Source organism: Phascolarctos cinereus, unplaced genomic scaffold (assembly GCF_003287225.1).
Source record: "Phascolarctos cinereus isolate Bilbo 61053 unplaced genomic scaffold, phaCin_HiC Scaffold_726;HRSCAF=1367, whole genome shotgun sequence".
NCBI lineage: Eukaryota > Metazoa > Chordata > Mammalia > Diprotodontia > Phascolarctidae > Phascolarctos > Phascolarctos cinereus.
Genome location: NW_027556098.1, coordinates 417,448,367 through 417,476,347, shown reverse-complemented (window position 1 = coordinate 417,476,347; position 27,981 = coordinate 417,448,367). Strand labels below are relative to the sequence as shown.

Below are 27,981 nucleotides of genomic sequence, written 5' to 3'. Positions count from 1 at the left end.
TCCTGCTTCTCTCTGTGTTCATGACAGAAACGCTGTCTTGCTTCCAACAAATTAGTCATGACTTCTGCAGAGATGGGGGCCTGATAATTGGGGGATTTTTCTCCTTGTATTCAGTTGAAGTGAACAGTTTCACAGGCTCGGAACATCCTCAAAAGGCTTGTAATAATTATCAGGAAGTGGCTGTGTAGCCGTACTTTAAAGAGTTACTTTTCTTCCTGGTGATTCTGAACGGTACTGATGGAGTCCATGGGACTCACTGCAATCTGTCCTCATATCTTTGTCATTGACTTTCATTCGTTTTCCATTATCTCAGTATTTCTTGTGTGTGTGTGTGTGTGTGTGTGTGTGTGTGTGTGTGTGTAAAAAATAGAGAGATAGATAGAGAGATAGAGACAGACAGCGACAGATAGAGACAGAGATAGAAACAGAGGCAGAGAGAGAGAAACAGACACAGAGACAGAGATGAAGAAAGACAGAAAGAAGGAAAATGGAGAAAGAGTAACTGAGAGAGAGAGAGAGAGAGAGAGAGAGAGAGAGAGAGAGAGAGAGAAGCAGATTAGGAGAGGGCTACCTTCTCCTTTGGCTTTCATCATCTCTGTGGCCATTTAGTTCCTCAGAGGACTCCAGGATGAGATTAGAAGGCTCTGCCCATATTTCCCAGAAGAAATTACTTAGTAGCTTCTTGGATATGAATCATCCTGTCAGTGCTGAAATCAACAGATATAGAATTTGATCCCTGTGACCACAGGTGAAAGGTGAACACAATGAAATGATATTAACCTTCTCTGCTCCGAAGTAATATCCCCTCTTTTTACTTATCTCTGTTTAGAGTGATTATTGCTATAGACACTGGTGTTTAAGGTGTGAATCCAACTGAAACGAAAACAATTCTATGTCATATTCCATATCTCCTTTTTACTTTTTCTCATTTACGGTTGAAAGAGTTTAGCACAATATGTGGTTCACATTAGATGCTTGTTAAATGTTCATTGAGTAAATTCAACTCAATTTCAAAAATATTTCTTAAGAATCTTGTATGTGGAAAGCACTAGGTAAGCACTGGGGGGGGGGTGTCAAAGCCACAACCCAAATAGTTCCTTCCCCTAAGGAACTTAATGACATTAGTGAATGAATTAAGGATATAAATATCAGGTGAACAGCCCCAATAAAGGAGTCATATGCCTGTCTTCAAATACAAATTGGGTATTAGTGACCCACATTTCCCTAGCCTGTCTTATCAGACCATACCCATTGCTGACTTTCCATTTAGTAGGAAAGGATTCAATTTCTCATTAGATTACCACACAATGACATTTATACAGTCTACTAGTACAACCCATGCTAGAAGAACAGATCAAAGATAACTAGCCCATGTTGGAGGCTTGAAGTGACCCACTCTAATTTACCGACATCACTCTAGGAATTTATAACACTAACTTCTGAATACTTGACATTTCCTAGAGGCTTTAGGAGTGTTTTCTCCCTCTAGGAAATTTAGAGATTTTTTACTTGCTGGTCTGAATTCTTCTTCAATAATGTCAGAATCACTGGGCCTTTAGCCATTTTCCCACAATTTTTATATATCCTGTGTTGATTTAGATAATGCTTATTAAAAAGCCCCTCATCTCATAAAATTTTACTGTTCAGTCATTTCAGTCATGTCCGGCTCTTTTTGACTCTGGAGTTTTCTTGGCAAAGATACTGGAGTAATTTGCCATTTCCTTCTCCAGTTCATTTTACAGATGAAGAAACTGAGGCAAACAGAGTTAAGTGACTTGTCCAGGGTCATACAATTAGTATGTATCTGATGCAAGATTTGAACTCAGATCTTCCTGACTCCAGGCTTGGTGTTCTAGTCACTGTTTCACCTAGCTGCCTCTAAAGGCCAGGGATACATATTGTTTTTATTACTGTCCAAGGTATTGTAGTGAGAAGGACATTGACTCATAGAGAAAATCTGTCATTTAATTGTGATCTGATTGCAAGCAATTGCCAACTATAATATAGAGTATATACTGAAGAATTTTTAAAAGCAAGGGTACTTATGTGGGATCACAAACTTTTATTAAGTCTGAGCTATTTTGTACAAGGAGAGAGGACTGAGTACTCAGTTCTCATGTATGTATTAGTAACATTAAGCAATTTTGTTTCTTTCTGCAAGAAGTATACTGATAACGACAAAAGAGTTTATGAAATCATTGAAAGGGACTGGGATTGAGGTAAAACCCAAAGACTGGAAGCAGATATCTGCTCATTTTATATTGACATGAAGGTGAGTTTAAAGGTAGGATTATTCAAGGCAAGAAGAGGATGATATAGAATCCCACTCTCTTTTTTCCCCCGGTTTTAAGATGGAAGGTTCATATAGAAGAGCAGTAATACCCACTCTCCTTTTGATAGGGATGTGCTGGCTGACATAGCAAGGATTGTTTTATTAAAATGAGAAATTTAGAGATCAGCCAATATGTGCTCATTCTCAAAATGCTCCTGCTTCAAGACAGGTGGAGGCTCATCCCCATAGACTTTCTTTCCCTGGTGGATGAAAGAGCAGAAGCTATGCTGACAGGTATCCTGGGCAATGTTTGTGCACAGTACAGTATTTTGGACAGTGTAAAGTGTGGGACCATTTGAAGGCAGAAGTTTTGACTTCCTCTACCTCCCTGTGAGGGAATGATTTGTGTGGGCTTCTCTCTCCCACTCTCAATTCCTCTGTGGTTTTTCTCTGTGCTTCCCTTTCTTCTTTTCCCTGCTTATCTCTTCACTCACTGAGCAAATCAAGAACAATAGCGTTTTATCACTTGGTCTGTTTATTTGGCATCTTTAAATGTTCCTTACTCCCAAACTCTTTAGCTTTCCTATTGAAGTGTAAGGTTATAAGCCAAGTCAAGAGTGACACAGCCAGCCCTTAGGTCACTCATCTGTCCCCCTGATTCCCTATTCATGCCTCTGCTTTTATTTCCTTTGAAAGGCCTTGAAGTTCTGTGTTAACATCTGGACTTTTTTTGAGAAAGGGTGGCACACAGTCAGTTCTTTGTTACACTATATTTATGCAAAATTGTGGCAACTACAAATATTTATATGATTGTGATTTTCTGTTGTGGAAGGAAAGGAGGAACTGGGGACTGAAGTGTCCTTCTTGTGAAGGCCTCAAATATTGTGAGCAGAAAAGATGTTTGTGTGTCTGTTTATATGAGAGAATGTGTTTTTTTTAATTCACTGGATAAGCATGCCATTGCTATCTGATATATGTGTGCATGCATTTTATGAGTCTGTGAATTCTTGTGTTTGTGTGCTGTTTTCATGAATCAATGCGTATGTTCAAATCTTCTGCCTGCTCCTGTACATATCCCTCTCACTCCATGTTTATCCCATTTCCCCCCTTTTTCAACTTTTTCTGTTCATTAACTTTTCCCCATCTTCTCTCCTAATCAGTAACTATTGAAATTATCCACTGATAATCAGATATTTCATTTGAATAAATGCATAACATTCACTGAATTTCCGCTAACACATTATATGACTGAAGAAATCATGGACTTTTTTATAATGCTGAGAATTTTCTAATACATATTTTACATAAGGAAGCATTTTTTTTTCCCTGAGAGAAATTGTTAGGTGATACATAAAGCTATGTAAGTCAAAGAGGCTATGGGTCTTTGAGCAGAAAATATTTGAAAATAATGGACAGGTAAAACCATACTGTTTTCAAAGTATTACTTAATGTAAAATCTAAGTTTCCTCAGCTAAGTTCAACTAGACATTGGATCTCACAAAGGCCCTTCCTTTGAGACAGCAAACTGACTTATCCTTAGGCAGACTGCTTCCATTCATTCCTCACAAGAATTTTCTTGTTCAGTGATGCAAAGGTCTGAAACTTTAGAGAGTAAAGACTCAAATTCTCTGAGTTGGTAGGGTCCCCAATATATGAATCAGATAGACTGGTGTATGGTCAGAAGGCTGGATTTCTTGTCAGGAAAAGCTGGGCTTGAATCCCACCTTAGGTACTTATGAGATTTATGAACCTGGACATGTCATTTAAACTCCCTAATCAGTTTCCTCCACTTTAAAATTATGGGGTTAGACTCAATGACCCCTAAGTTCTTTTTAAGTTCTAAATCTTTGATCAATCCTATAATTTTTGGCTCATGAGATCTCTCCCAAATCTTTGCCTATTTTAAGCACTCCCTGACTTGTCTGCCTAAAATTAATTGGCACTTGCTCCAAATACTTCATCCTTCCTTTACTTTCCCTCCCTCTATAATATCCTCACTCTCAAATACTGCCTGTGAAGTAGTGATTTATAAAGAAAAACATCCTCAGTGAATTGTCTCTTTTTTAGGCAGTTGGGGTTAAGTGATTTGCCCAGGGTCACACAGCTAAAGTAAATTGTCTTTTTAAGGGTCATCAATATTTCCTTTCTATCAAATGAAGTAATTTTCAGTTTCCATCTTCCTTTGCTTGCTCAAGCAAAACATTATCTTAATAGAGACCAGCTATCAAATCTGAGATTACAAAAGCATTGAACAACAGCAATAAAAACAATAACAACAATAGCTGTCATAGAGATGATCATTAAATCTATGGGAGGTAATGAGATCATCAGGGGAAGTTGCATAAAAGGAAAGAGGGCCAAGGACAGAATCCTGTGGGACAACTATGGTTAAATTGTGTGATGTGGATGAAGATCCAGCACATGAGACTGAGCAGGAATGGTCAGATAGCTAAGAGGAAAAATAGGAAAGAGTGGGGTCCCAAAAATGTAGAGAGAAGAGAGTGTTAAAGAGGAGAGGGTGAACAACAGTGTTAAACCCTACAGACAGGTTGAGAATGAGGCTGGATGGCTTCATATTGTCTAATGAGTAAATTCAATACATCTCTCCCCCCCTTAATTTTTTAAACCACTCTTTCCAACCTCATCTCTCATTACCTTCCTACTCAAGCACTATGCTTAATCAAACTGGTCACTTTCCTTGGTAGTCAAGTAGTATTAGTGGAACAGTCCTAGTTCAGTCACAACAACTGTGTGATCTATGTCAAGTTACTTCTCCTCTGGGCTTCAGTTTCCACATCTGTAAAGGATGGGGGTCAGAGTAAAGCACTTATAAGTTCTCTTCCAGTAGTAAATCTATAATCTCATGATAGTAGAATAATTTCTGGAAAAGTACCGTGGTATTTCTTTATTATTATTATTATTATTAATTTATTTTTAGTTTTCAACAATCACTTCCGTATGCTTTTGAGTTTTAATTTTTCCTCCCTCTCCCTCACCACCTGTCCCCCCAACACAGCACGCAATCTAGTACAGGCTATATATATATATATATATATATATACACGTTCCTATTACACATATTTTCACATTAGTGATGTTGTAAGGAAGAATTAGAACCGATAGGAGGAACCACCCAAAATAGGAAACAAAACACAACAGAAGAAAAGACGTAGCAAATAGTATTCTTAGATCTGCATTCAAACTCCATAGTTCTTTCTTTGGATGTGGACAGCATTTTCCATTATGAGACTTTTGGAGATGTCTTAGATCCTTGCATTGCTGAGAAGGGCTAAGTCTATTAAAGTTAATCATTGCACAACGTGGCTGTTACTGTGTACAACATTCTCCTGGTTCTGCTTACTTCACTCAGCATCAGACCATACAAGTCTTTCCAGGTTTTTCTAAAAGTCTGCCTGTTCATCATTTCTTATAGCACAATAGTATCCCATTACATTCATATACCACAATTTGTTCAGCCATTCCTCAATTGATGGGCATCCTCTCAATTTCCAATTTTTTGCCACCACAAAAAGAACTGCTATAAATATTTTTGTACATGTGGGTCACCTTCCCATTTTTATGATTTGCTTGGGACATAGCCCTAGAAGTGCTATTGCTGGGTCAAAGGGCCCTGGTATTTCTTACCTCTATACCTTTGCTTATTCCACTCCTCCCACCTTTATTTCTTTTATTTGACATTTCTTCTTACTGAAATCTTACCCATTCTTCTCAGTCCAGCTTAATGTCCATATTCTCCAGGAAACCATATTTATTTTTCCTGTCACCAGATGATATTGCTTCCCTCTCTGAGATTATATTGACTTTCATTCCACTGATCTGGCGCTCATTGCATAATGCCATGCCTTGTGGTTGTGTGATTTATCTGACTTAGAAATTTGACTCCAAGGTTCAGCTTTGCCTTGGTCATATTTGGTCTTTTACCATAGCAGAGAACTGAATGTGGTAGCTGTTCAAGAATTGTTGTTGTTCAGCTGTTCTGTCATGTCTTCTCTTCATGACCCTCTCTTGGCAATGATACTGGATGGGTTTGCCATTTCCTTCTCCAGTGCATAAAGGCAAATAGAGGTTAAGTGACTTGCCCAGTGTTATACTGATAGCAAGTGTTTGAGGCTAAATTTGAACTCAGGCCTTTCTGATTCCCGGGCCTGCACTCTATCCACTGAGTCACCTAGTTGCCTCAAAGCTGTTCAATATACTGTACACTTTTGGGACCTATAAAAGATAGAATATTCAGGTAAGACAATTATAATGATGATACTCCTGAAAAATTATTCTGCATTCTAGAATTTGCAACAGGCTAGGAATGTAAAGGAAATCAATACAGAGAAAACAGGTATTGCTCTGTGATGGCCAAACTGGCTGAACCGTGCTCCCTGGAAGATTAGTCTTTGTAATGCAACTGCAGTTCCTCCTTCTGAAACCCATTGTCTTGAGATAGTTTCCACTCCCACCACCTTCACCTTATTGTCTGACATTCTTCTCATTCCTTTACCACAGGTTGATGCACAAAAATTATCAGCAGGTCCTGGCCCTGGTGTTTGCTGTGGAGGAAATCGACCAAAATCTCAACCTGTTACCTAACATTACCTTGGGATAGCATCTCTATAACACCTACCACAGTGATGAGAGGACCTTGGAGAGCTCCCTGAAGTGGCTATCAGGCCAAAGCCCAGCCATGCCTAATTACAGCTGCAGGGCCCAAGATAAGTCAGTGGCCGTCATTGGAGGAGCAGCATCTGCATTATCTGTTCAGATGGGGTCCCTACTAGAACTCTACAAGTTCCCACAGGTGTGGCCTATTGTAAATGGCATCTTTTCCCTCCTTCGACAAATTAGGAAACTTTGATACAGAGAAGTTAACTGACTTTTCCAAAGGTTCTCTATCTGACACCACATTCAGTACTTGTTCCATGTGGCCATACTACCTGGTTTTCTAAGATCCCAGAGATCATTTGTAGCAGAGCTGAGTTTAAGACTCCAGTCTCATCAATTTCATCCTATTGCTCCCTCCATCGGAAAACATTACTTTTTCAAAAATCAATTTTTTTTAAAGTTTCAAATTCTCTCCCTACCCTGACTCATCCCCCTTGTCAAGAAGTTAAATAGTACAAAACCCATTACAAATATGAAGTCATGCAAGACAAATTTCTGCATTAGCCATGTTCCAAAAAAAAAAAAAGCACAAAATAGAGAAGGGAAAAAATATTCTGCAATCTGCATTCTCATTCCATTAGTTTACACCTTGCCATAGCTGTAAAAAGATATCTGATCTCATTGTACTTTATATTTTTTGTGGTATGACCTCTAATACTCAGGTCATATGTCCATTTTTTCATTTATTCTGATATATAATACTAGTTAGCATTTATATAGCATTCTAAGGTTTGCAAAAAAATCATCTTTACAGTCATTATTTCATTTTATCCTCACAATAATCTTGGAAGGCAGGTAATATTATTATCCCCATTACACAGATGAGGAAATTGTGGCAGATGGAGGTTAAGTGAATTGTTCAGAGTCACAGAACTAATAGTCTGAGGCCAAATGTGAACTCGAGTCCTCCTGACTCCAGGATCAATTCTCTATCCACTGTGCTGCCTAGCTACTTCATAGGGAGGAAGATGTTGGTCAAAACTTGATTTCTACTGAACTGCTTTCTTTTCTTTCTATTTTTATCAAATAAGGAGTTTTACCTCAAGTAATTTCTGTTACCAGTTCTATTGTGCATTGGAATATTGAATTTTTTTCTGATTTTTCATTATCTTGTACATTCCAAGGACCTTCTTTTCTCCTTGTCAAACTATACCAAATAGTTTTAATGCATATTGCTTTATAATAATATTACTTGAGTTCCGGATGTGCTATTTCCCTTTTGATGCATCTCTCCCCGCATTATTGTCCTTAATATTCTAGATTTAAACCTTTCATTCTTCCAAATGGATATTACTATTATATATTAGCCTGCTCTTTATAGCAGGATACCCTTGCAACTGAATTGGTATAGCACTAAATATATAAATTAAGTATTATCATCATTTTATATATATATATATATTGGTCAAAAGTATTTTGCTAGTATTTTTTAGCGTAAAAGATTATTGTACTTCACCAAAGGCAGTTTTCCCTGTCTATTTGCATATTCATATACTCTGGGATGTTTTTGTTTCTAATTTTATCAATTATGGTTTTCTTAATGTTGAACTATCTTTTTAGCATTTGTATAAATTCACCTTGTTCATGATTAATCTTTTTTTTCCAATACATTTAGATTTTAAAATAAATGTACTGAATGTGGAAACAAGGGAACCAAGGATTAATACAAAAGCATGGTTGGAAAAACTGAAAGTTGTGTAAGTGGTAAAATTCAGAATACATTTTAATTTGATTCATTGAGCATTTCTTAAGTTCCTCTTATGTTTCAGGCACCTCAGGTACTGGTGACACTTAATATTTTTTTAAAAACCTATAAATTCCTTCATCTCTTAGGGTGCTTATATTCTGTTGGGGGAAGGATTAGAATTCCAAAAGTCTGTTAGAAAATGGAGTATTTTTTTCTTCGTGCCCATTAATATTTCACTTTTTAACAGCTTGAGGCACAAGCAACAAAAATTCACCTTCTATAAGATTAAAATTTTGTATAGTGCTTGCTTATGGAATAAACCAACACAGCAATTGAAATTTCCATAACATTTTCTATTCTGAGCAACACCCTTGTCCACAGATTGAATTAACAATGTAACAAAGGCAGGCATGATGACAGTAAAAATATTATACTCCATTTGGATAATTGCTAAAATCATCTGATAGAATAACTCTGCTACTTTCAGGTAAATTCATGTGTCCACAATGCTTCGATGCTTTGCAACAAATATGAAATTATGACACAGGTAAAGAAAACCCCATAAAATAACATTCTTTTTTTTTTAGGCAATTGGGGTTAAGTGACTTCCCAAGAATATTTTGTTGTTTTGTTGTTTTTTGCAAGGCAGTTGGGGTTAAGTGACTTGCCCAGGGTCACACAGCTAAGTATCAAGTGTCAGAGGCCAGATTTGAACTCAGGTCCTTCTGACTCCAGAGCTGGTGCTCAATCCACTGCTCCACCTAGCTTCCCCGTTAAATAACATTCTTAAAGAGGCAATATGTGAATTAAATCTGGAAAGATATGGAGCCAAATTATAAAGGGCTCTAAATGCCCCCCAGAAAAGCTTTTACTTGATTCTGAAAGAATTACAGAGCCATTGAAGCTTGTTGTAGGACAGTGACATAGCTTGCTGCTCCAGGAATGTCAATTTTTTTTACTTAAATATTTTATTCTTCCCAATTACATGTAAAAACAATTTTGACATTCTTTTTTTCAAATCTTGAGTTCCAAATTCTCTTCCTCCCTCATTGAGAAGGCGAGCAGTTTGACATGAGTTGTGCATGTGTAGTGATGAAAAACACATTTAGGAATATCAACTTGTTATCAACGAGGAGGATGGATTAGAGAGGGGAGAGACAGGACACAGAAAGAACAATTAAGCTACTTTAAAAGTCCATGGGAAATGTCATTGGGGTCAGCTCTAATACAGTCATTCACTCAGTGAATGACAGTCATTATTCAGTGAATAAATATTTACAAAATGCCTATTATTTGCCAGGCACTGTGCTAAGTGCTAGGGATACAAAAAGAGGCAAAAGACAATTCCTGTCCTCAAGAAGCTCACAATCTAGTGGGGGAGGCAATAAACAAATATGTAAATACATACGAACTTTATAGGATAAATTTGTTGTTCAGTTGTGTCAGTCATCTTTGACTCTTTGCAACCCCATCTGAGGTTTTCTTGGCAAAGTTACTGGAGTGGTTTGTCATTTCCTTCTCCAATTCATTTTACAGATGATGAACTAAAGCACACAGGGTTAATGACTTGCCCAGGGTTATACAGCTAGTAAGTGTCTGAAGCCAGATTTGAACTCACCAAGATGAGTCTTCCTGACTCCTGGTCCAGCACTCTGTCCACTGTGCCACCTATCTGCCTATTCAGGATGAATAGGAAATGATTAAAAGATGAACTAGAATCAAAAGGAATTGGGAAAGACTTTCTGTAGAAGAAGAAATTTTGGTTGGCGCTTGAAGGAAGTCAAGGAAGTCAGTAGGCAAAGATGAATAGGGAAAGCACTCCAGACATAGGGGACAATCAGAAAAAATCAGAGTCAAGAGACAGAATATCTTGTTCATGGACCAGCAAAAGGCTAGTGTCATTGGATCAAAGAGTACATGTTAGGGAGTAAGTTTATAGGAAGACTGAAAAGGTAGGTGGATGCTAGGATATAAAGGACTTTGAATACCAGAGGATTCTGTATTTGATCCTGGAGATGATAGGGAGGCACTGGAATTTACTATGAGTAGGGGTCAGATCTGCACTTTAAGAAATCATTTTGGCAGCTGAATAGAGAATGGATTGGAGTGGGGAGAGACTTCAGGAGGCAGACCCAGTAGCAGCTATTGCGGTCATCCAAGCATGAGGTGAAAAGTGCCTGTACCAGGGTAGTGGCAGCATTTGAGGAAAGAAGATGTATTTGAGAGATGTTGCAGAGATGAAATCAACAGGCCTTGGCAACAGCTTGGATATGAGGGGTGTGAGGGTTCAGAAATAGGAAGGAATTGAGGATGACACACAGGTTTTGAGCTGGAGGGACTGGGAGTATGATATTGGCCTATATGGTAATAGGAAAGGTAGGAAGGGGATAAGTAGGGGGTAAAGATAATTAATTCTGTTTTGGACATGTTGAATTTAAGATGTCCACTGTAATCCAGTTTGGGATGTCTGAGAGGCAGTTGGAGAGGAGAGATCAGAGGTCAGCAGAGAGTTTAGGGTACAATAGGTGGATTTCAGCGTGGGTTGGCACAGAGATGGTAATTAAATCCATGAGAGCTGATGAGATCAGTAAGAGGAGCAGCACAGAGGGAGAAGAGAAGAACGTTCAAGACAGAACCTTATGGTTAGAGGGCATGATCTGAATGAAGATACAGCAAAGGAAACTAAGAAGGAGCGGTCATCTAGGCAGGAGGAGGACCAGGAGAGAGGTATCCTGAAAACTTAGGAGAAGAAAGCATCAAGGAGGAGAGGGTGATCAACAGAGCAGACAGAGGTGAGTGAGAGTTGAGAAAAGGTCATTGGACTTGGAAACTAAGAGATCAGTGGTAACTTTAGAGACAGCAGTTTCAGTGGAATGATAATGTCAGAATCCAGACTGCAAGGGGTTAAGAAAAGAGTGAGAAGTGGAGGAACCTATTGTAGACAGCCTTTTCACATTTAGCCTGGCAAAAGAGATACAGGCTAATATTTAGTGAGGGTGGAAAGATCAAATGAGACTAGAGTTTTGTGCTTTCCTTTTTTTTTGAGAATGGGGGAGACGTGGCCATGTTTATAGGCAGCAGGGAATGAGCCACTAAAGAGAGAGACACTGAACACAAGTGAAAGAGTGGGGATAACAGAGGAGGTAGTTTGTTGGAGGAGATGGGATGGAACAGGATTGCCTGAGCAGATAGAGCAATTAACCTTTGTAAGGAATGAGGCAACTTCATTATACATAACAGTTGTGAAGAAGGAAGTAGTGGCAGAAAACAGATAAGTTATAGGAGACAAGGAAGAGGGGAAAAGATGAAACTCATGGTGAATGGCCTCAATTTTTTTCTGTAAAATATGAGGCAATATTCTCAGATGAGAAGGTGGAGGGAGGAGGAGCCATAGGAGTTTTACAGAGTAATGAAAAGGTTTGAAGATTTGCTGTGGAGAGTGGGATAGTGAATTAATAAGGCAGGTGTAACATAAATTTGTAGAGGACCCAGTCAGAATGACTGTGTGATTTTCTCCACCTTTATCCCATAGTATTTGTGTAGGAGTGAATGTAGTGAAGAGTGGGAGTGAGCCAAGGCTGAGGTTTGGTAGAGTGTAATTGGTAAAAAGACAAGAAGGCCAGGGATTCAAGACAGGAGGTCAGAGCAGAGTTGAATTGATTCACTAAGGGGCTGAGGCAAGAAAAAGAGAGTGTGGTTAGTGTAGGGGAAACGGCCCGGGAAAGAGTTGAGGGGTCAAGAGATTGGAGGTCACAGAGCAGACTCACATCGTGACTATGCAAGAAGGGGACAGATGTGGAGATAGAATTGAAAAGGCATGACAACCTGATGAAAATGGGATCTGAGGAAATTAGGAAGAGTAAAAAAACCAAAAACAACAGAATTACTAGGTTCCACCTAAGTATGATCTTTCTAGCATCACTTTATTTTTTTAATGTGTATTTTTTAATCTCAGAGTATATACTGCCTTACTTTTTATGTAGTTTATTTTCCTACCTTCATTCCTTCCATTTTTAGAATCCTGATTCTGGTTGTTGGTGGGAGCTCTTCATGAGTAGTTTAACCATCACTCTTCTCTTTGGTATTTCTAGCTGTTGTTTTATGTTGCAGGAGTGAGGAACCTGGCTTTTCTCTCTCTCTCTCTCTCTCTCTCTCTCTCTCTCTCTCTCTCTCTCTCTCTCTCTCTCTCTCTCTCTCCTGTGTTCTTCTCACCTCTTCTTTCTCTCCTCCCTCTCTCTCTCTCTCAAAATCCAGCAATTAAACCACAAAAATTAGTGTTCTTGTTGAATGATTTTCTGCCTTTAAATTCAACCACTAAAATTATTTACATATTCCTATTTGAATCCCATTTTTAGCCTTCTGGTCACCATTCATCATTTTCTTTTCTTTTTTTGGGCAAGGCAATTAGGGTTAAGCAACTTGCCCAGGGTCACACAGCTGGTGAGTATCATGTGTCTGAGGCCAGATTTGAACTCAGGTCCTTCTGACCTCAGGGCCGGTGCTCTATCTACTACACCATCTAGCTGGCCCCATTCATCGTTTTCTTAAACAAAGCCCAGTAAAAAATGATACTTTCACTGAGTAAGTCAATTCAGATTCCAAATAAAGTAGAACATAAAGTACAAAGTGGAGGTGAGGACTAGGACAGGTACTAGCTGATGTACACAGTACCATAAAAGTATCTGTGTAATACTTGTTTTCCAATGGACCCCAGAATGGATAAACATTGGGGTGGTTAGACTTTCCCACTTGATCAGTGCCTCATGAGCCTATAGAATTTTCTCCTAATGAAGATATGTGGACTTTGTGATACACTTTGCTACTAGACTTTCACTAGCACCATTTTCATGGAACTCAAAATAACACACACTCTTTTTCCACCCAGATCACTTATGGTCCATTTGAACCTCTCCTAAATGACAAGGTCCAATTTACTTCCCTGTATCAGATGGCTTCGAGGGACTCTTTTCTCTCTGTGGGCATAGTTCAGCTACTGTTCCATTTTGGATGGACCTGGGTGGGGCTGATTTCCACAGATGACATGAGAGGAGAAAAATTCCTTTGGAACATTGCAGAAGAGATGTCCAGGAGTAATATCTGTGTGGCCTTTATAGAAAAGATCCCTGTCAGTGAGAGACGTCAAGATGAATCTCATGTAGCTTTCATGCCCAGGATCATAGCACCATCAGCCAAAGTAATCATCATTCATGGAGATGCAGATTCACTCATGATCCTCAGACATTCTCAATCTCTTATTTTTACATCATTGAAATTGTGGATCATCACGTCTGACTTGGATATTACCCTGAGAACCCATCATTATTATAGTTACCCTTTTCGTGGTGCTCTAGTATTTAAACACCAGACTACTGAAGCTCCTGGTTTTTCTAATTTTCTCAAGAGTGTTAACCCTGTTAAATATCCAGAGGACACTTTCCTGAAGAGCTTTTGGCATTTAACTTTCAATTGCCCAGATGAGCCTACAAAACTGGAGGAAGGGGAATGTTCACCAAATGCTTCACTGGAAGATCTGCCTCTAGAATATTCTGAGATGACCATGTCTAGCTTGAGTTATTCCATCTATAATGCTGTGTGTGCTGTGGCATGGGCCCTCCTCAAAATGTTCCTGGTTAGAACAGAAATGGGATTTGAGAGACAGGGAGAAAATGTCACATTTCAAGCCTGGCAGGTAACATTCCCTCTAAATCAGCCAGCCAGTCAGTCAGTCAGTCTGCCTATCAGCATATACTAAGTGTTCACTATTTATTTGGCATTGCAGAATGCCCTGGGAATACAAAAAAATGGTAAAAACAGTGCCTGCCCTAAGTAGATATTCTAATGAGGGAGATGATATATGAATAACATGGTATATAGAATATATTTACAAATATATGCAAATATCTATGTATACATATGTATGTGCATCTATATATAGAGAGAGATAAATGGAGAATGAGAGAGAGAGAGAGAGAGAGAGAGAGAGAGAGAGAGAGAGAGAGAGAGAATAAATGAAGGTAATCTGAAAGGGAGACAGCATTATCAAGGTGGGGGCGGGGCAGGAAGAACCTCCTGCAGCAGATGGAATTTGAGCCTTGAAGGAAGCCAGGGAAGATAAGAGGAGTGAGGTGGCAGAGCATTCCTAATGTGGAAGGCAGTGGGTACAAATGGATGGAGATGTGAGATGAGGTGTTACGTCCAAGGAACTGCAAGTAAGCCAGTGTACCTAGGTCACAGTGTGGAGCAAATTAAGGTGTAAGAAAACTCCACAGGTAGGTAGGGATCCGATTATGAGGAGCTTTAAATGCCAAATAGAGGACTTTACATTTGGTTCTGGAGGTGATAGAGACCAAGTGTAGCCACCGGCTGTTTCTGGTGAATGGAAGTTCCTTGCAGTTAAGAACTATTTCATTTTTGTCTTCATATTAATATCATTTGGCACACAGTAGGTGTTTAGTAAATCCTTGCTGAATGAATGAATCCTGGTAGACTCCATGGAGATAGAACCTGAGATAAGCTGTGAATGAAGGAAAGTATTTTAAGAGGTAGAGATGAGAAGACAACATATTACAGCCATGAGGGTAGCTTATAAAAACGGTGGAGGTGGAAAATGGGATATAGAATTCAGAGAAAAACAAACAGTTTTATTTGTCTGGCATGGAGGGTGTGTGGAGAAAACCACACAATGATATGAGCACAACAGGCTGTTTATGACGTCTTCATACATCAGGCAATGGAAATTTGACAGACATTTTTTTCATTCTGTTCTGGTTGGTCCTCACTTCCCACATTTCTGCATTTACTGAGAAATAAGAATACTTGGTCTTACCTCTGAAATGTGGACATCCCACTTAAACAGACAGCTCCTTTCAACAAAAATGGAATGTCTTCAAAGGTGGGTTCTGGCGATTCACAGACATAAGTGAAGCCTTTACCTCATGGAGCTCATTCTACTTCTTACATATACAGTGCTTGTTGGGTAAGTATGAAGTGTATGTTTATGGCCATAATAGTAATGTGGTCAGTAATAAATGCAAGATACTTTATCATCTTTTGTTGCCCAAGAGCTGAATTTTCTCCTTTAATTTTATAAATCCTAATGCATTTTGGAGGGTATTCTGGATAAATGTCAACTTATTTATTAAGAATTCACAACCAAATTGTTAGGTTTCACCATATATCCAACCCAAGCCTTTCCTCTTTACTCAAGATCCCTTCCAAAAAGGGCTAGCTCCATTTTCTTCGTCTGACACTCCATTTCTTGGCCTATAGACTTCAAAAAGTGTCTTCACTTAGCAGATCAGAAAATTTCACTGCTGCCTGGGCTAGAACATGCAATGAAGTTTTGCAATTAAATATTAACCATCTTTCTCAAAAAATATGACAATCACGTACAAAATCTGTTTTCTTTTTAATGGATATCCCACCATATATTGCTTTGTAAACGTCATGCCACTATTTTAATGGTAACTAATAATTGCATTAAGGGCAGCTAGGTGGCACAGCGGAAAGAGTGCAGAGCCTAGAGTCAGGAAGACTTATCTTTCTGAGTTCAAATACTGCCTCAAGCACAAGCTTCACAAAAAAGTCAGACACGACTGAAATGACTGAACAGCAACAGGTGGTGCAGTTGATAGAGCACCCAGCATGAAATCAGGAAAACCTGAGTTCAAATCCAGCCTCAGACACTTGCTGTTGACCATGGGCAAGTCACTTCATCCTGTTTGCCTCAGTTTCCTCATCTGTAAAATGAGCTGGAGAAGGAAATGACAAATTGCTCCAGTATCTTTGCCAAGAAAACCCCAAATAGGGTTTTGAAGAGTCAGACACAACAGAAACAACTGAACAAAGACAAATTCAGTGGTGTATATTGTTTCTGATATTCATTTCTGCGAAGTTGAGAAGTGAATATAAAAACTCTCCTCCTAAGGTACTCTTTTGCCCCTTTACAATGAGGAGCCAGACAATTGTGATCAAAGAGCAGGAAGGTTCAATGATTCCTCCTTGTACATGATTAACTTACTCTCTGCAAAGCAGTGTTTGAAATGCTAACAAGAGGACACCTTCAAAAACTCTGTGGATCTCTGAATTTTCCTACTAGAGATAGCCTCTCTGAGAGCAAATTATAAAAACAAACCCTACTCTTAAAGAATATGACATATCTCATAGCCTAGGGTTCCAGCAACTTGACATATCTAGCACAGAACATTATATAAAATGTCAAACACTTTTCATGAAAAAGAAACAATATATCTGATGAAAAAGAAAGATTATATTAATTAATTTCCTTCACTACTCTCAGACCTTGATATTGGGCCCACACTACTCTCAAGGAATAGGGAGTAACTGAGATTTCTCTTCCCCACTTAGCTCCTTCCCCTCCCAGAGAGTCATCCCATACAACAAATACTATTTGTAAGAGGAAAAAACTCAGCACAACTGATCGATACATTGAAAAAAATCTGAAAACATAATATATAACCCTGTATCCCTCCCTTCTCCATTAAGGGGTGGGTTGCAAGTGGCCTCTCATATCTCTTCAACTCCATAGAGTTATTCTTCCAAGAAACATCCCCAAATATTTTTTCCCCCATCCAAACACTTACTTTCTTATGCTAGGTACATAAATGTTGCCTATACAGCTTTTTAGTTTCATATAATCCAAGTTAATGATTTTATCTTTTATAATTGTCTCTATCTCTTAGGTGGCTAAGAATATATTTCCTACACGTAGGAGTACTTTAGCTGCATCTCAGAAATTTTGGGATTTTGTTTCATCATTACTCTTTTCTTTCACATAATTATTAATAGTTTCTATGATTTCTTCTTTGAGCCACTCATTATTTAGGAGTTCATTATTAAGTCTCTATTTTGATTGGTGTCTTTTGTTTGGAATACCTGGACTAATAATTATTTTTATTACATTATTGTCTGTAAAGGATATACTATTTCTCCATTTTTACATTTGCTTGCAATATCTCTGTGCCCTAATACATGATCCTGGGAAATTTTATACACATGTGTATACAGGTGTGTATATATTCTTTTGCAGTCCCATTTATAAGATGCCACAAATCTTTTAGCTTTAATTAGCAATTTGTTCAGTTTAATATTTTCCCTTTTGTTTATCTTTCTATTAGATATATCTAAAACTAAGAGAAGGATATTGAAACTCCTGTCATTATTATGTTACTGTCAGTGTCTTCCTGCAGTTCAGTTTCCTTATGAATTTGGATGCTAAGGCATTTTGAGCATATAAGTTATTCTGACATTGGTTTGTTATCTATGGTTCCCTTTAGAATAAGTGTTTGTAGTTTATTTTTGGAATATTTGTCTTTGCTTTGTCAGATAAAGTCCTGCTTTTGGGGATTTATTTGATGTATAACAATTTTACATCCCTTCCTTTTTATTTTTTTAATGTCTTTGGGATTTTTTAATGTTTCTTGTAAGCAAAAGATTGTAGGGTTTTATTTTATTATCCAATCTACCATTCTTTTTCACTTTCTTGGATTGTTTAATCCATTCACATTTAAAGTTATAATAGTTGTTTTATAATTTCCTCTCTCTGCCTCTAATACTGGATTTTTCTAATTAAGGTATTTTCCCTCTTCTGCTATAAACATGGTTCCTTCAGTTACTTTAGCTTAATCTTTTTATTAAGGTGGGTCTTTTCCACTGGCTCTCTTCCTCTTACCCCAATCCTCTTCTCCCATTTGTCATTCCTTTCACTTTGAGGTTTTTCTTGTTGGTTTCTTTTTATTTTCTCTTTTATTTGATTATTCCTTTTCTTTTTTTTTATCCTCTCAGATAGATTTACCTTTTCTCTCCTCCCTTCAACTCATCTTCTTCATTTTTTCACACTTTTCCGGAGAGAGATTCTTCCACTTTCTTCATTATCTATCTTCTCTTTCTGTTCAGTCTGGCCCCTCATTCTGTTGTTCGTGCCCCTTCCCATAATTATCTAGTCTTTCTCTATTCTCTGTATACCTCATAGAATCATAACATCCAATATATCCATTCCAGGTTCTCCCCTTTTGGAACTTTCTGCCACTGTCTTGTAGAGCTTGCCTCACACTCACAGTTCAGACAGCTGCCAAGCCAGTGCCAAACGGTTGCTTTCTGTAGTTCTCTGAGGCACTGAAAGGGATTGAGATGGGCAGTGGTGTTAAGCTTTATTTCAAGGCCAGAAATGTGCTCTTCCCTTTCCCTCTGTTCTTCCATTTTCCTGCAGAGATCTTTTGCAGAACAAAATGCTACAACCACAGGGATGGCTGACTTTCAGGGCCATTACAAGCTTCAACAGCCTGTGGTGCTACTTAGCATGGATTCTTTCTCTTGGACATGGGTTCTTTCTCTTGGAGTGAGCAAAATTCTGCAGCCTGGTGCCCATACCTATAGAGCACTAAGAAGAAGGAAGGCAGATCAGCGTGCGGAGTTTGATTTTCTCGCAAGCTCATGCATTGGGTCCTTGGATCATATGTCAGGTCCTTTGGTCAACTGGTACACCTTTATGCTAGAAGTGTGATGGCCAGTGGGGGAGAGTATATTGAGTTAGCTTGGGGTAGGTGTCATGGTTTTGTTTTACCTTCTTTTGGATTCTTGGTGTCCTAGGCCATGGAGACAGTTGAAGTTGCTTTCCCTTTGAGGTATAATTTCTCTATTGGAGAGGAGTGACAGGTCATGAGGATCAGAGAAAATGTCTAGCCTCCCCTGTCTTGTTGATCACATGACCTGAAAGTCCAATTTCCAGGCCCTTCACAGAGAATCAGAGGATACTACATATCATTAAAACTTTTTTAAATAATGAGGGAGAATTGGGAGGCAGATTATCTACTATCCTGGTAGAAAAATATCTGAAGATCCATATCTTCAAAAGGAGCAGATAAAGATGTAGTTTATCATAGTTTATCAATATGTTGTTGAATCACAATAAAATTATACCTCTAGGTTAGGTCTTTTTCTTTCTTTCTTTTTTGAGGAAAAGATTGGTCATTGTGGGGGAAAATCTTGGGATATCTGGATCAGAAAAATAACCAAAGTAACTAATTCTTTAGCAGATACCTGAAAAATGGTAAGTGTCAAAGGGGGTGGTTTAGCCTACAGGAATGTTATAGCTTTCTTCAAGTAATTGTAGGGTTGTCCACAGGATTAGGCCTGATCCATTTGCCCACAAAGAGAAACAATGCATGGAAGATTAATATATTCAAAGATATACTCAATGAATAAACTTAAGCTCTTCCATTGCCTTAAGAAGTTGTATGTTCCCTCTCATCATTCTTCAATCAAGGGCTGGACATTCATTGGTTACTTTTCAGAGGGGATCTTTGTTCTGATACAATTTGGCATAAATAGCCTCTCAGATATATTCTTGCTCTCAGACTTTGTGCTGCCTTGATTTTGGTCATGATATGTCTTCCCAAATCCTCTAATTTCCCAGTCCATGTTGTCTGTTTTATAATCCCACTAGATAATCACTTGTGTTTCTCCATTTCTAAGTCTTCTTTCTTCCTATCCAAGTCTTCTAAACTATGTTTCTCACTTTCCCCCTGGATTTCCTCCTATAAGTACATGCTGATGATTACAAATGCTCCTTCACTTTGTCATGTCTTATATTCAGGTCATTTTAATAAGATATAGCTTTTCAAAGCCTTATGATGTTCTTGGCTACACATCCTAAGCAATTCCAGTGATTCTTGTGTATTTAAAGTCTCTAGCAAAAGGAACCATTTTTACTCGAAATGTTAAGAATATATTGTGAATTCAGATATGTCTTATTAGGTCCAATATTATCAGTTGCTAGTGTATGAAGAGAAGAAAAGTTGCAAATTATGCTAATCAATTAATGGTGTCTGAGGTAGCAGTTGGAATACTATATGGTATCAGATTCATTGTCAACTACTTTCTTAAGACATCATCTGAACATATCACTGTTGCTGCAAAAGTCATTAATTTGTTAGACATTATCAGGAGGGACTTTGGTGGGGGGCAGAGGGGAGGGCTGTAATGTAGCAAATGATATTACTTTTCTGGTAATCTATTAACATTTGCTATTCCAAATACTGCCACTCTGAAACAAAAGAGATTGAAAAGAGGTATTTTAGGGTACTTGTTTTCTATTCTTATGAGATCACAAAAATATATTAAAATAGCTCTATTTCAATCTGAAAGGAAGTATAGTTTGAGAATGAATATGACTTATGTCCACCAAATCTTGATTGATTTGGGCAATGTGGAAATATACTCTTTCATTGTGTTACATACTGGTGGCACTATATCCCACTATTTCAGAAGGATTCTATAGAGTCAGTAGAACTGATTTGATATGATACAATGATTGTATTGATCTGAGGCTAAGATGAAATTATTAACTATGTGATATTGAGATACTCTTCATTCCTTGAAGACATGAAATGCCCAGAGGATAAGTATCCAAATAAGATAACTGCCTCCCAAAGACTATGGACTTCCTCACTTTCAAAGAGTCTTTGGGATTGACTTTGACTTGTATAGCTCTTTCATTTTCTCTCCTCACAGTTCTGATTCTTAGGATGTTTGTAAAGTTTTGAGACACTCCCACAGTCAAAGCTAATAACAGGACTCTCAGTTACACACTCCTCATATCCCATACCTTGTGTTTCCTCTGCTCCATGCTCTTCATTGGCCATCCAACATCAGCAACCTGCCTCCTACAACAAACTATTTTTGGAATTGTATTCACTGTGGCCATTTCTTCTATTTTGGCCAAAACCATCATTGTGGTTCTGGCCTTCAAAGCCACAAGACCATGAAGCAAGATGAAAAGGTGGGTACAACCCAGAGTTTTTAATTTTGTTGTCTTCATCTGTTCTATGATCCAAATGACTCTCTGTGGCATCTGGCTGGCAACCTCTCCACCTTTTCCAGGACTAGACTTACACTCAGAACCTGCTCATATAATCATTGTATGCAAAATAGGTTCTGTCCTTGCCTTCTATGGTGTCTTGGGTTACATGGGCTTCCTGGCCCTGGAGAGCTTCATAGTGGCTTTTTTGGCCAGAAACCTTCCTGACACCTTCAATGAAGCCAAATTTATCACATTCAACATGCTGATCTTCTGCATGTTGGCTATCTTTCATTCCTGCCTATCAGAATCCCAAAGGAAAGGCTATGATGATAATAACCCAGTGCTGGGTTATTAGGCTGCGTCTTTCTTCCCAAGTGCTATGTGATCCTTCTGAGACCAGAGAGGAACACCTTGAAATATCTAAAGCAGAAATCAGATTCTAGAAGGAATCATTCTGAAATTTTAACTAGGAAGCATATCTGACAGTATAAGAGATTCCTGAAAAAAAATATTGGAATCAGTTTGAGAATTCTATATTGATGATATCTAAATCTTTACTAGGTTCTCTACTAAAGATGCCAACCTTTCATAGCTATTGTTATTCTCAACTAAATCATCATCTCTGGACTATTATAATAGTCTGTGCAATACTTCATTCTAAAATGTCTCTTGTTCTGTACATTAAGCTCATATTTAAACCTTGCTAATTCTTCTTACATGCCTATGGGAATTCACTTTGCTACAATTCAATACCCCAAAACATTAAAATACCTACCATGTTATACACTGTTATAAATGCTAAGGCACAAACAGTGACACAACAAAGAACCTATCCTCAGAAAGCTTAAAATATAACCAAGGGGGTAATGTACACACTTAATTAAGATACAAATCAGGGTGGGAAATTCCAAGGATGGTTCAAGGTTAAGGTTAAGTTTACAATGAGGAATTAGAGGGAGAAATAGTTTTTGCCTTAAGAGTGGGTGAGATAAGTTTGCATGAAGTATTTGGCAAGAGTTGTACCAAAGTAAGGGGCTTAATTGTATGCCAGTACCAGCCACGGAGTATGGAATGAGCAAAGATACAGTGAAAGGAAATGGCATAATGAGAAAAACAAATAGACAATTAGTACAGTTTGGCTAGAATGGAGAGCATGTGAAGGGGAATTATGTGAAATAAACCTGGAAGGTACACTGGAACCGTATTGTGAAGGGCATTACACACCAGTATAGAATTTAATGTGGTGTTCAATAGGTCATATAGAGTCACTGATTATTTTTAGTAGAGGAAAGGAATAACTACAGTGGTTCATTAAGAAGATTATTTAGGCTATTATGAAAAGAATTAGTTGGAGAAGTGATGGACTAGGGTAGGAAGGAAAACCAGGGAAAACAACTGAGCAACAGATTGTATATCTCAGGTGAGTTACAGGGAAATAATGACTCAATTATGAGTCTAAGTAGGTGATAAGATGACAATGCCATTATCAGAAATGGAAAAATTAGAAAGACAAAAAAGTTTTTGAGGTAAGTTGAATTCCATTTTGGATATGTGAATTCCTATAGATATCATGTTGTTCATCCTTCATTTTTGAAGAGGATCAATGACTTCACAGATGATGTCTTGACTTATGCATGAATCGGATTTAAGTGAGGTAGAGTTGCACAAAGACACCAGTCTCACTCTCTCTTCCAGAGTCATCAAAGTCCAGTGGCAAGACAAAAATAAAGACAACTGGTGATGGCCCAGGTTGACTGTAGTGTCTGATGTCTGACCAAGCTCTAACTGCTCCAGAGTGCCTGCTTCAGTTGCCTTCAAGGCTGTTGGAACAAATTATTTTCATTTATCCATTCCACTGGGGGATGTCTTCACATGCTTTGGACAGATATCTCTCTACCTCACCAACAGGTTTGAGATCTGACAATTACTCAACCCAGTTTAACCACAGTTTAGATGGTTTTACTGGGGTGTGGCTGCTGTAGAGGCAATAGAAAGCCACTGAAGGTTAGGTAGATGATTTTGATGCTTGTGTGAGGCATGCATTGGAGAGAAGAAAGACTAAAAGCAGGGAAGTCAATGAGGTTATTGTAATAGACAAGGTAAGGAGATAATGACATCCTGAGCTAAGGTAGAGGCTGAAGATGGAGAAGAAGGTACACCCCTTCTTCACACACATGATTCTGACATAGACTAGTCATTCCCTGATCTCATCCTGTACTCTCCTACCTCTGAACATTCAAATTTCCTCCACCCGCATATCCACCTTTTAAAATCCTTCTCTTTCTTTAGAGTTAGTTCTAAGGCAGCATACCCACATAATGGGTATTATCTAGTTTGGCCACTATATGATATAAGTTGTTTGATCTCCTGTGCCTTTCACCAATCAATCTCACTGTAAGACTACTTCATATCTTTAGCCATCATCCCAATCTACTCCCTGTCAGAAACTTGGATCCTGTCCTGGAATGACCCTAGGCTTTTCCCTTGTTTTGTTGGAACCAATCCTCCACCTTACTTCCCATCCTCTGGCTCCAAACATTGCCCCAGAGAACTTAGCCCTCCTCCCATTTCCAGTTCTTTTATGTGTGGTCTTCCCCCATTAGAACATAAACTATTCCAAGGAAAGAACATTATCCATATTGTGTTATATTTTTATTTATTTTGTTAAACATTTCCCAATTACATTTTCAACAGATTTCAAAGTTTTGTGGTGGTCCTGAGAGTTTTGACACCACTGTTCTAGAGTAAGGGGAGGGGGGAGGTGCATCTAGAAAAGTTGGAAAGTAGATTGGAGTCTCATGTGAAGGGCTTCATTCTTACAATACCAAGTAAGATTTCTTCTAAAGAATTCTCATCTTCTTCACAATATGAGTTAAAACATTTCCACCAAGAAAGTTCTCATTACCTTTTTTCTGTCTTCTATGGTTTCTTTTAAACCATTTCCATAAACCACAGTCCACCCATAAACCTGGGTCATACTTTCCCACTAAGGCACATAGGGTCTTTGTAGGCGTGTATGTGTATGTGTGTGTGAGAGAGGGAGAGAGAGAGAGAGAGAGAGAGAGAGAGAGAGAGAGAGAGAGAGAGAGAGAGAGACAGAGACAGAGAGAGACAGAGAGAGACAGAGACAGAAAGACAGAGGAAAGGCACACCCTTATAGAAACCTAGCAGGGAAGCACATGAGAGAGGAAATCCAATGGATCAGGGCAGCTCAAAACTCTGCACTGCCAGCCTTTGTGTCTTTGGTTCCTGCAGGAACAATCTACACTGCTAGTTACTCTGCCCTTATCCCACCCTCTACCCTTGTGGTCCTCATAACTCTGTTGCTGGGGAAATCTGATCATCATCTACTCTGGGGCTAATGAAGTAGGATGAGATCTTTTCACTCACATCCACCCTTACCTGGGCTGTCAGAGTCCTACTATCATAGGAGGATAAATGGAAAGAGCATTTATTACCAGGCCTTGGGCCTTATACTGATAAGCAGTGCCCTTAGGCCAGAGAATTACAAAACTTCTCAGGTTGGTTCTCTCTGTAGACAAGCCCAGGCAGCTCTTCAACCCCCCCCCCCCCCCGAGATTCAGCTTTGTATGATCAGTTCTCAGCCCACGAGGCTTCTTTTCCCAGCAAAACTCCTCAGGTTGGATCTCTTGGAAAAAAGACAGCTAGTGAGCCCTGCCCTCTACAGACTTCAAGGAAACATAAATGAAAACTTTCCAGGTCTATTAGAAACAAAGGGCAAGGTAAAGATAGAAAGACCCATCAATCAGCTCTTGAAAGAAAACTCAAAAGGAAATGTCCCAGGAACGTCATACTACAAATCCAGAACCTCCATGTTAAAGAAAAAAATGCCCCCAACATTCAGAATAAAAACACTTCTTGTACCAAGGAACCACAACCAGGACTACACAATTCTTTTTTTTCTCTTTTTTTATTACTATTATTATTTTAGGCAATTGGGGTTAAGTGACTTGCCCAGGGTCACATAGCTAGTAAGTGTCACGTGTTCTGTCTCAGGCCACATTTGAACTCAGGTCCTCCTGACTTCAGGGCCAGTGCTCTATCCACTGTGCCACCTAGCTGCCCCTGGACTACACAATTCTGGATGGTTTCTTTTTTAAAAGGAGATGAGAACTCGCAATATAAAATTCCAAAAGGTGAAAGATATGGGCTTTCAACAAAAAATAACTCACTCAGCAAAGATGAGATGAATCCCACGGGGTGGGGGGGGGATGGACCCTTAATTGAATAGATGAAATTCAAGCATTTATCATGAAAAGATCAGCACTGAGTAAGAACTTTAAATACAAACAGTACTCCAGAAAAACTCCAAAAGGTAAATTTATTTGAGTAATTAGAGGGAGCTGATTGATGATACAATGCTAACATTGTATCATGGGTTTAAGAAACAAGGTCCTTTCAGAACCTTAATGTCTTCAAGGGTATTGGAGGAGTCAGTAAAAAGAGAAGCTCTTGTTGGGGGGGTGGAGTGAAACTGGTTCTATTCTGAAGCTTTTAAAGGAGGAGAGATAAAGGAAGGAATAAGAACTTCATTAGTGTAGAAAGGAGAGAAGGAAGAGGGAGTAGAATTTGTTATTTCTTACAACTGGGGTGCATGAAAAGAATATGCAAATATGGAAAAAGGGGTAGAGGAAGCAGGCATCAGGTGACCTTCACTGGCTGGCACATACACATGTACATAAACATACACATACACATTTTGTTGTAGAAATACATTAAACTCAACAGGGAAATAACTGGGGCTAGGAAAGGGGAATTAAGAAGGAAGATAATACTGTGTAGGGAACAGTCTTAAGAAAAACAAACTTTGTCATCCAGAAAGCAGAAGGGAAATTAAAAGGGGAAGAAAAGAGAGGCCCAGAATTAGAACCTAAGGTGACAGTGGTGTCTATCAATATGCAGAATGTCGGAACACATTTTAGTATGTGAATGTAAAGGAATATTGCTTAACCCAAAGAAATTATGAAACGATTTGAGAATCCTGGAATGTATCAACTGATGCAGAGTGAAAGGCACAGAACCAGGAATTTACACAATGACAACAATATTGTAAAGAAAAAGGTCTGTGAAAGCCTCAAGAACTCTGATCAAAGCAATAGCCAACCAGATCTCCAGGGGACCTAAGATAAACATGTTACTCATCTCTTTCACAGAGAAGTAATGGATTGAAGGATCGGAGACAAGCAGTTTTGGAAAAGTTCACTTTAGGGATTTGGTTTGGTGGGCTATGTTTATTTGTTTAAATGTTTTTAATTGGGGGGTTGGATTTGGGGAAAAGAGAGGGAGTTAGCAATAGTGATGTCAAATTAAGCAGAGATCCATTGAAGCAGTTTTATAAATGCATGGAAAAAAATGTAAAGAAGTGGAGACAAGCAGGAAAATTTGAAAGTGATGTGTGGATCAGATATACGTTCATATATCACTAATATAGTAATAAGCAGCAATAATCTTTGTAACCATTCTATATCAATAGCATATATAATTGTATGAAGTATTTTCAAAATCAAATGACATGAAATTGTTTCACATGCAATCCTGTTTATGTGTTCTATGCATATGGATATGCTCATTTTGTGTTTTTATGTGTTCTTCAGGGCAGAATTTTTAAAATCTTGAAAATAACTACAAATGACTCACGGTTGGAGTTTCTTGTTTCTTTTGTGAACTTGCTTTCCTAACCCCTTCCTTACAGTTAGTTGACAAAGTAGATAGAATTCTGGGCCTAGAGTCAGGAAGAACAGAGTGCAAATCCAGACTTTGATCTGTGTGACCCTGGGCAAGTCACTTAACCTGTTTACCTCAGTTTTCCCATTTGTAAAATGAAGATAACAATAGCATTTATGTCCCAGGGTTCTTGTGAGGATCAAATGAGACAGCTCAGTGGGCAAATATTACCGTGGGAATTCTTTTTAGACAGAAATCAGGCTACATAGCCATTGTGATACCTTTCAACTTTAAAATTCCATGATTCTGTGATCCTTCACACAGTTGCTATTTAATCTTCCTTTTCCATAAACATGGCCACATTATTCCCCTATGGAAGATCTTTCACTGGCTCTCTGAAGCAAGTCAGAGCAATGTCTTGCTCTTATAAGAACAAACATTTATCTAGCTTCTCCTATATGCAGAGCATCATGCTAGGCACTAGGAGAGAATCAAGCTTGCCCTTCTATGAGCTGATGGCAACAGCACAAAGTATGATCTGGTAAGTTCATTCCAGTTTAAAACAAAGTGCTATATGAGGTCTAACAGGAAAGTTGTTACTTACAGGAAGGACCAGGGAAGACTTGTGGAAGTAGGTGGCAGTTAAATTGGAATTGAAAAGATGACCAAGAATTGAAGAAAAGACAATCTACTCTTGGTAGATACTTTCCTGCAGGAAGGGGCATGCTCTGCCACAATCTGAGCATTAGGGATCGTGAACTGTATACTAGACTGCCACCTCTTGATGGAAATTGGAGATTACAGAGTCTGTGGCTTGAAATCTCACAAAGCTTACTCTGAGGT

General features: G+C 38.5%; 1 protein-coding gene and 1 pseudogene across 1 annotated transcript; both read left to right on the top strand.

Annotated features, from left to right (window-relative positions):
- The first annotated feature begins 38 nt into the window (after positions 1-38).
- Positions 39-19,155, top strand: LOC110219888 (vomeronasal type-2 receptor 26-like). Its single transcript, XM_078146261.1, is given in 4 exon segments — positions 39-184; positions 6,791-7,082; positions 13,519-14,322; positions 18,862-19,155. Coding segments are annotated over 3 exon segments (1,386 nt in total). The 5' UTR covers positions 39-184; positions 6,791-6,794.
- On the top strand, positions 19,155-27,978 carry LOC144454133 (vomeronasal type-2 receptor 26-like; annotated as a pseudogene).
- The last annotated feature ends 3 nt before the right edge of the window (positions 27,979-27,981 follow it).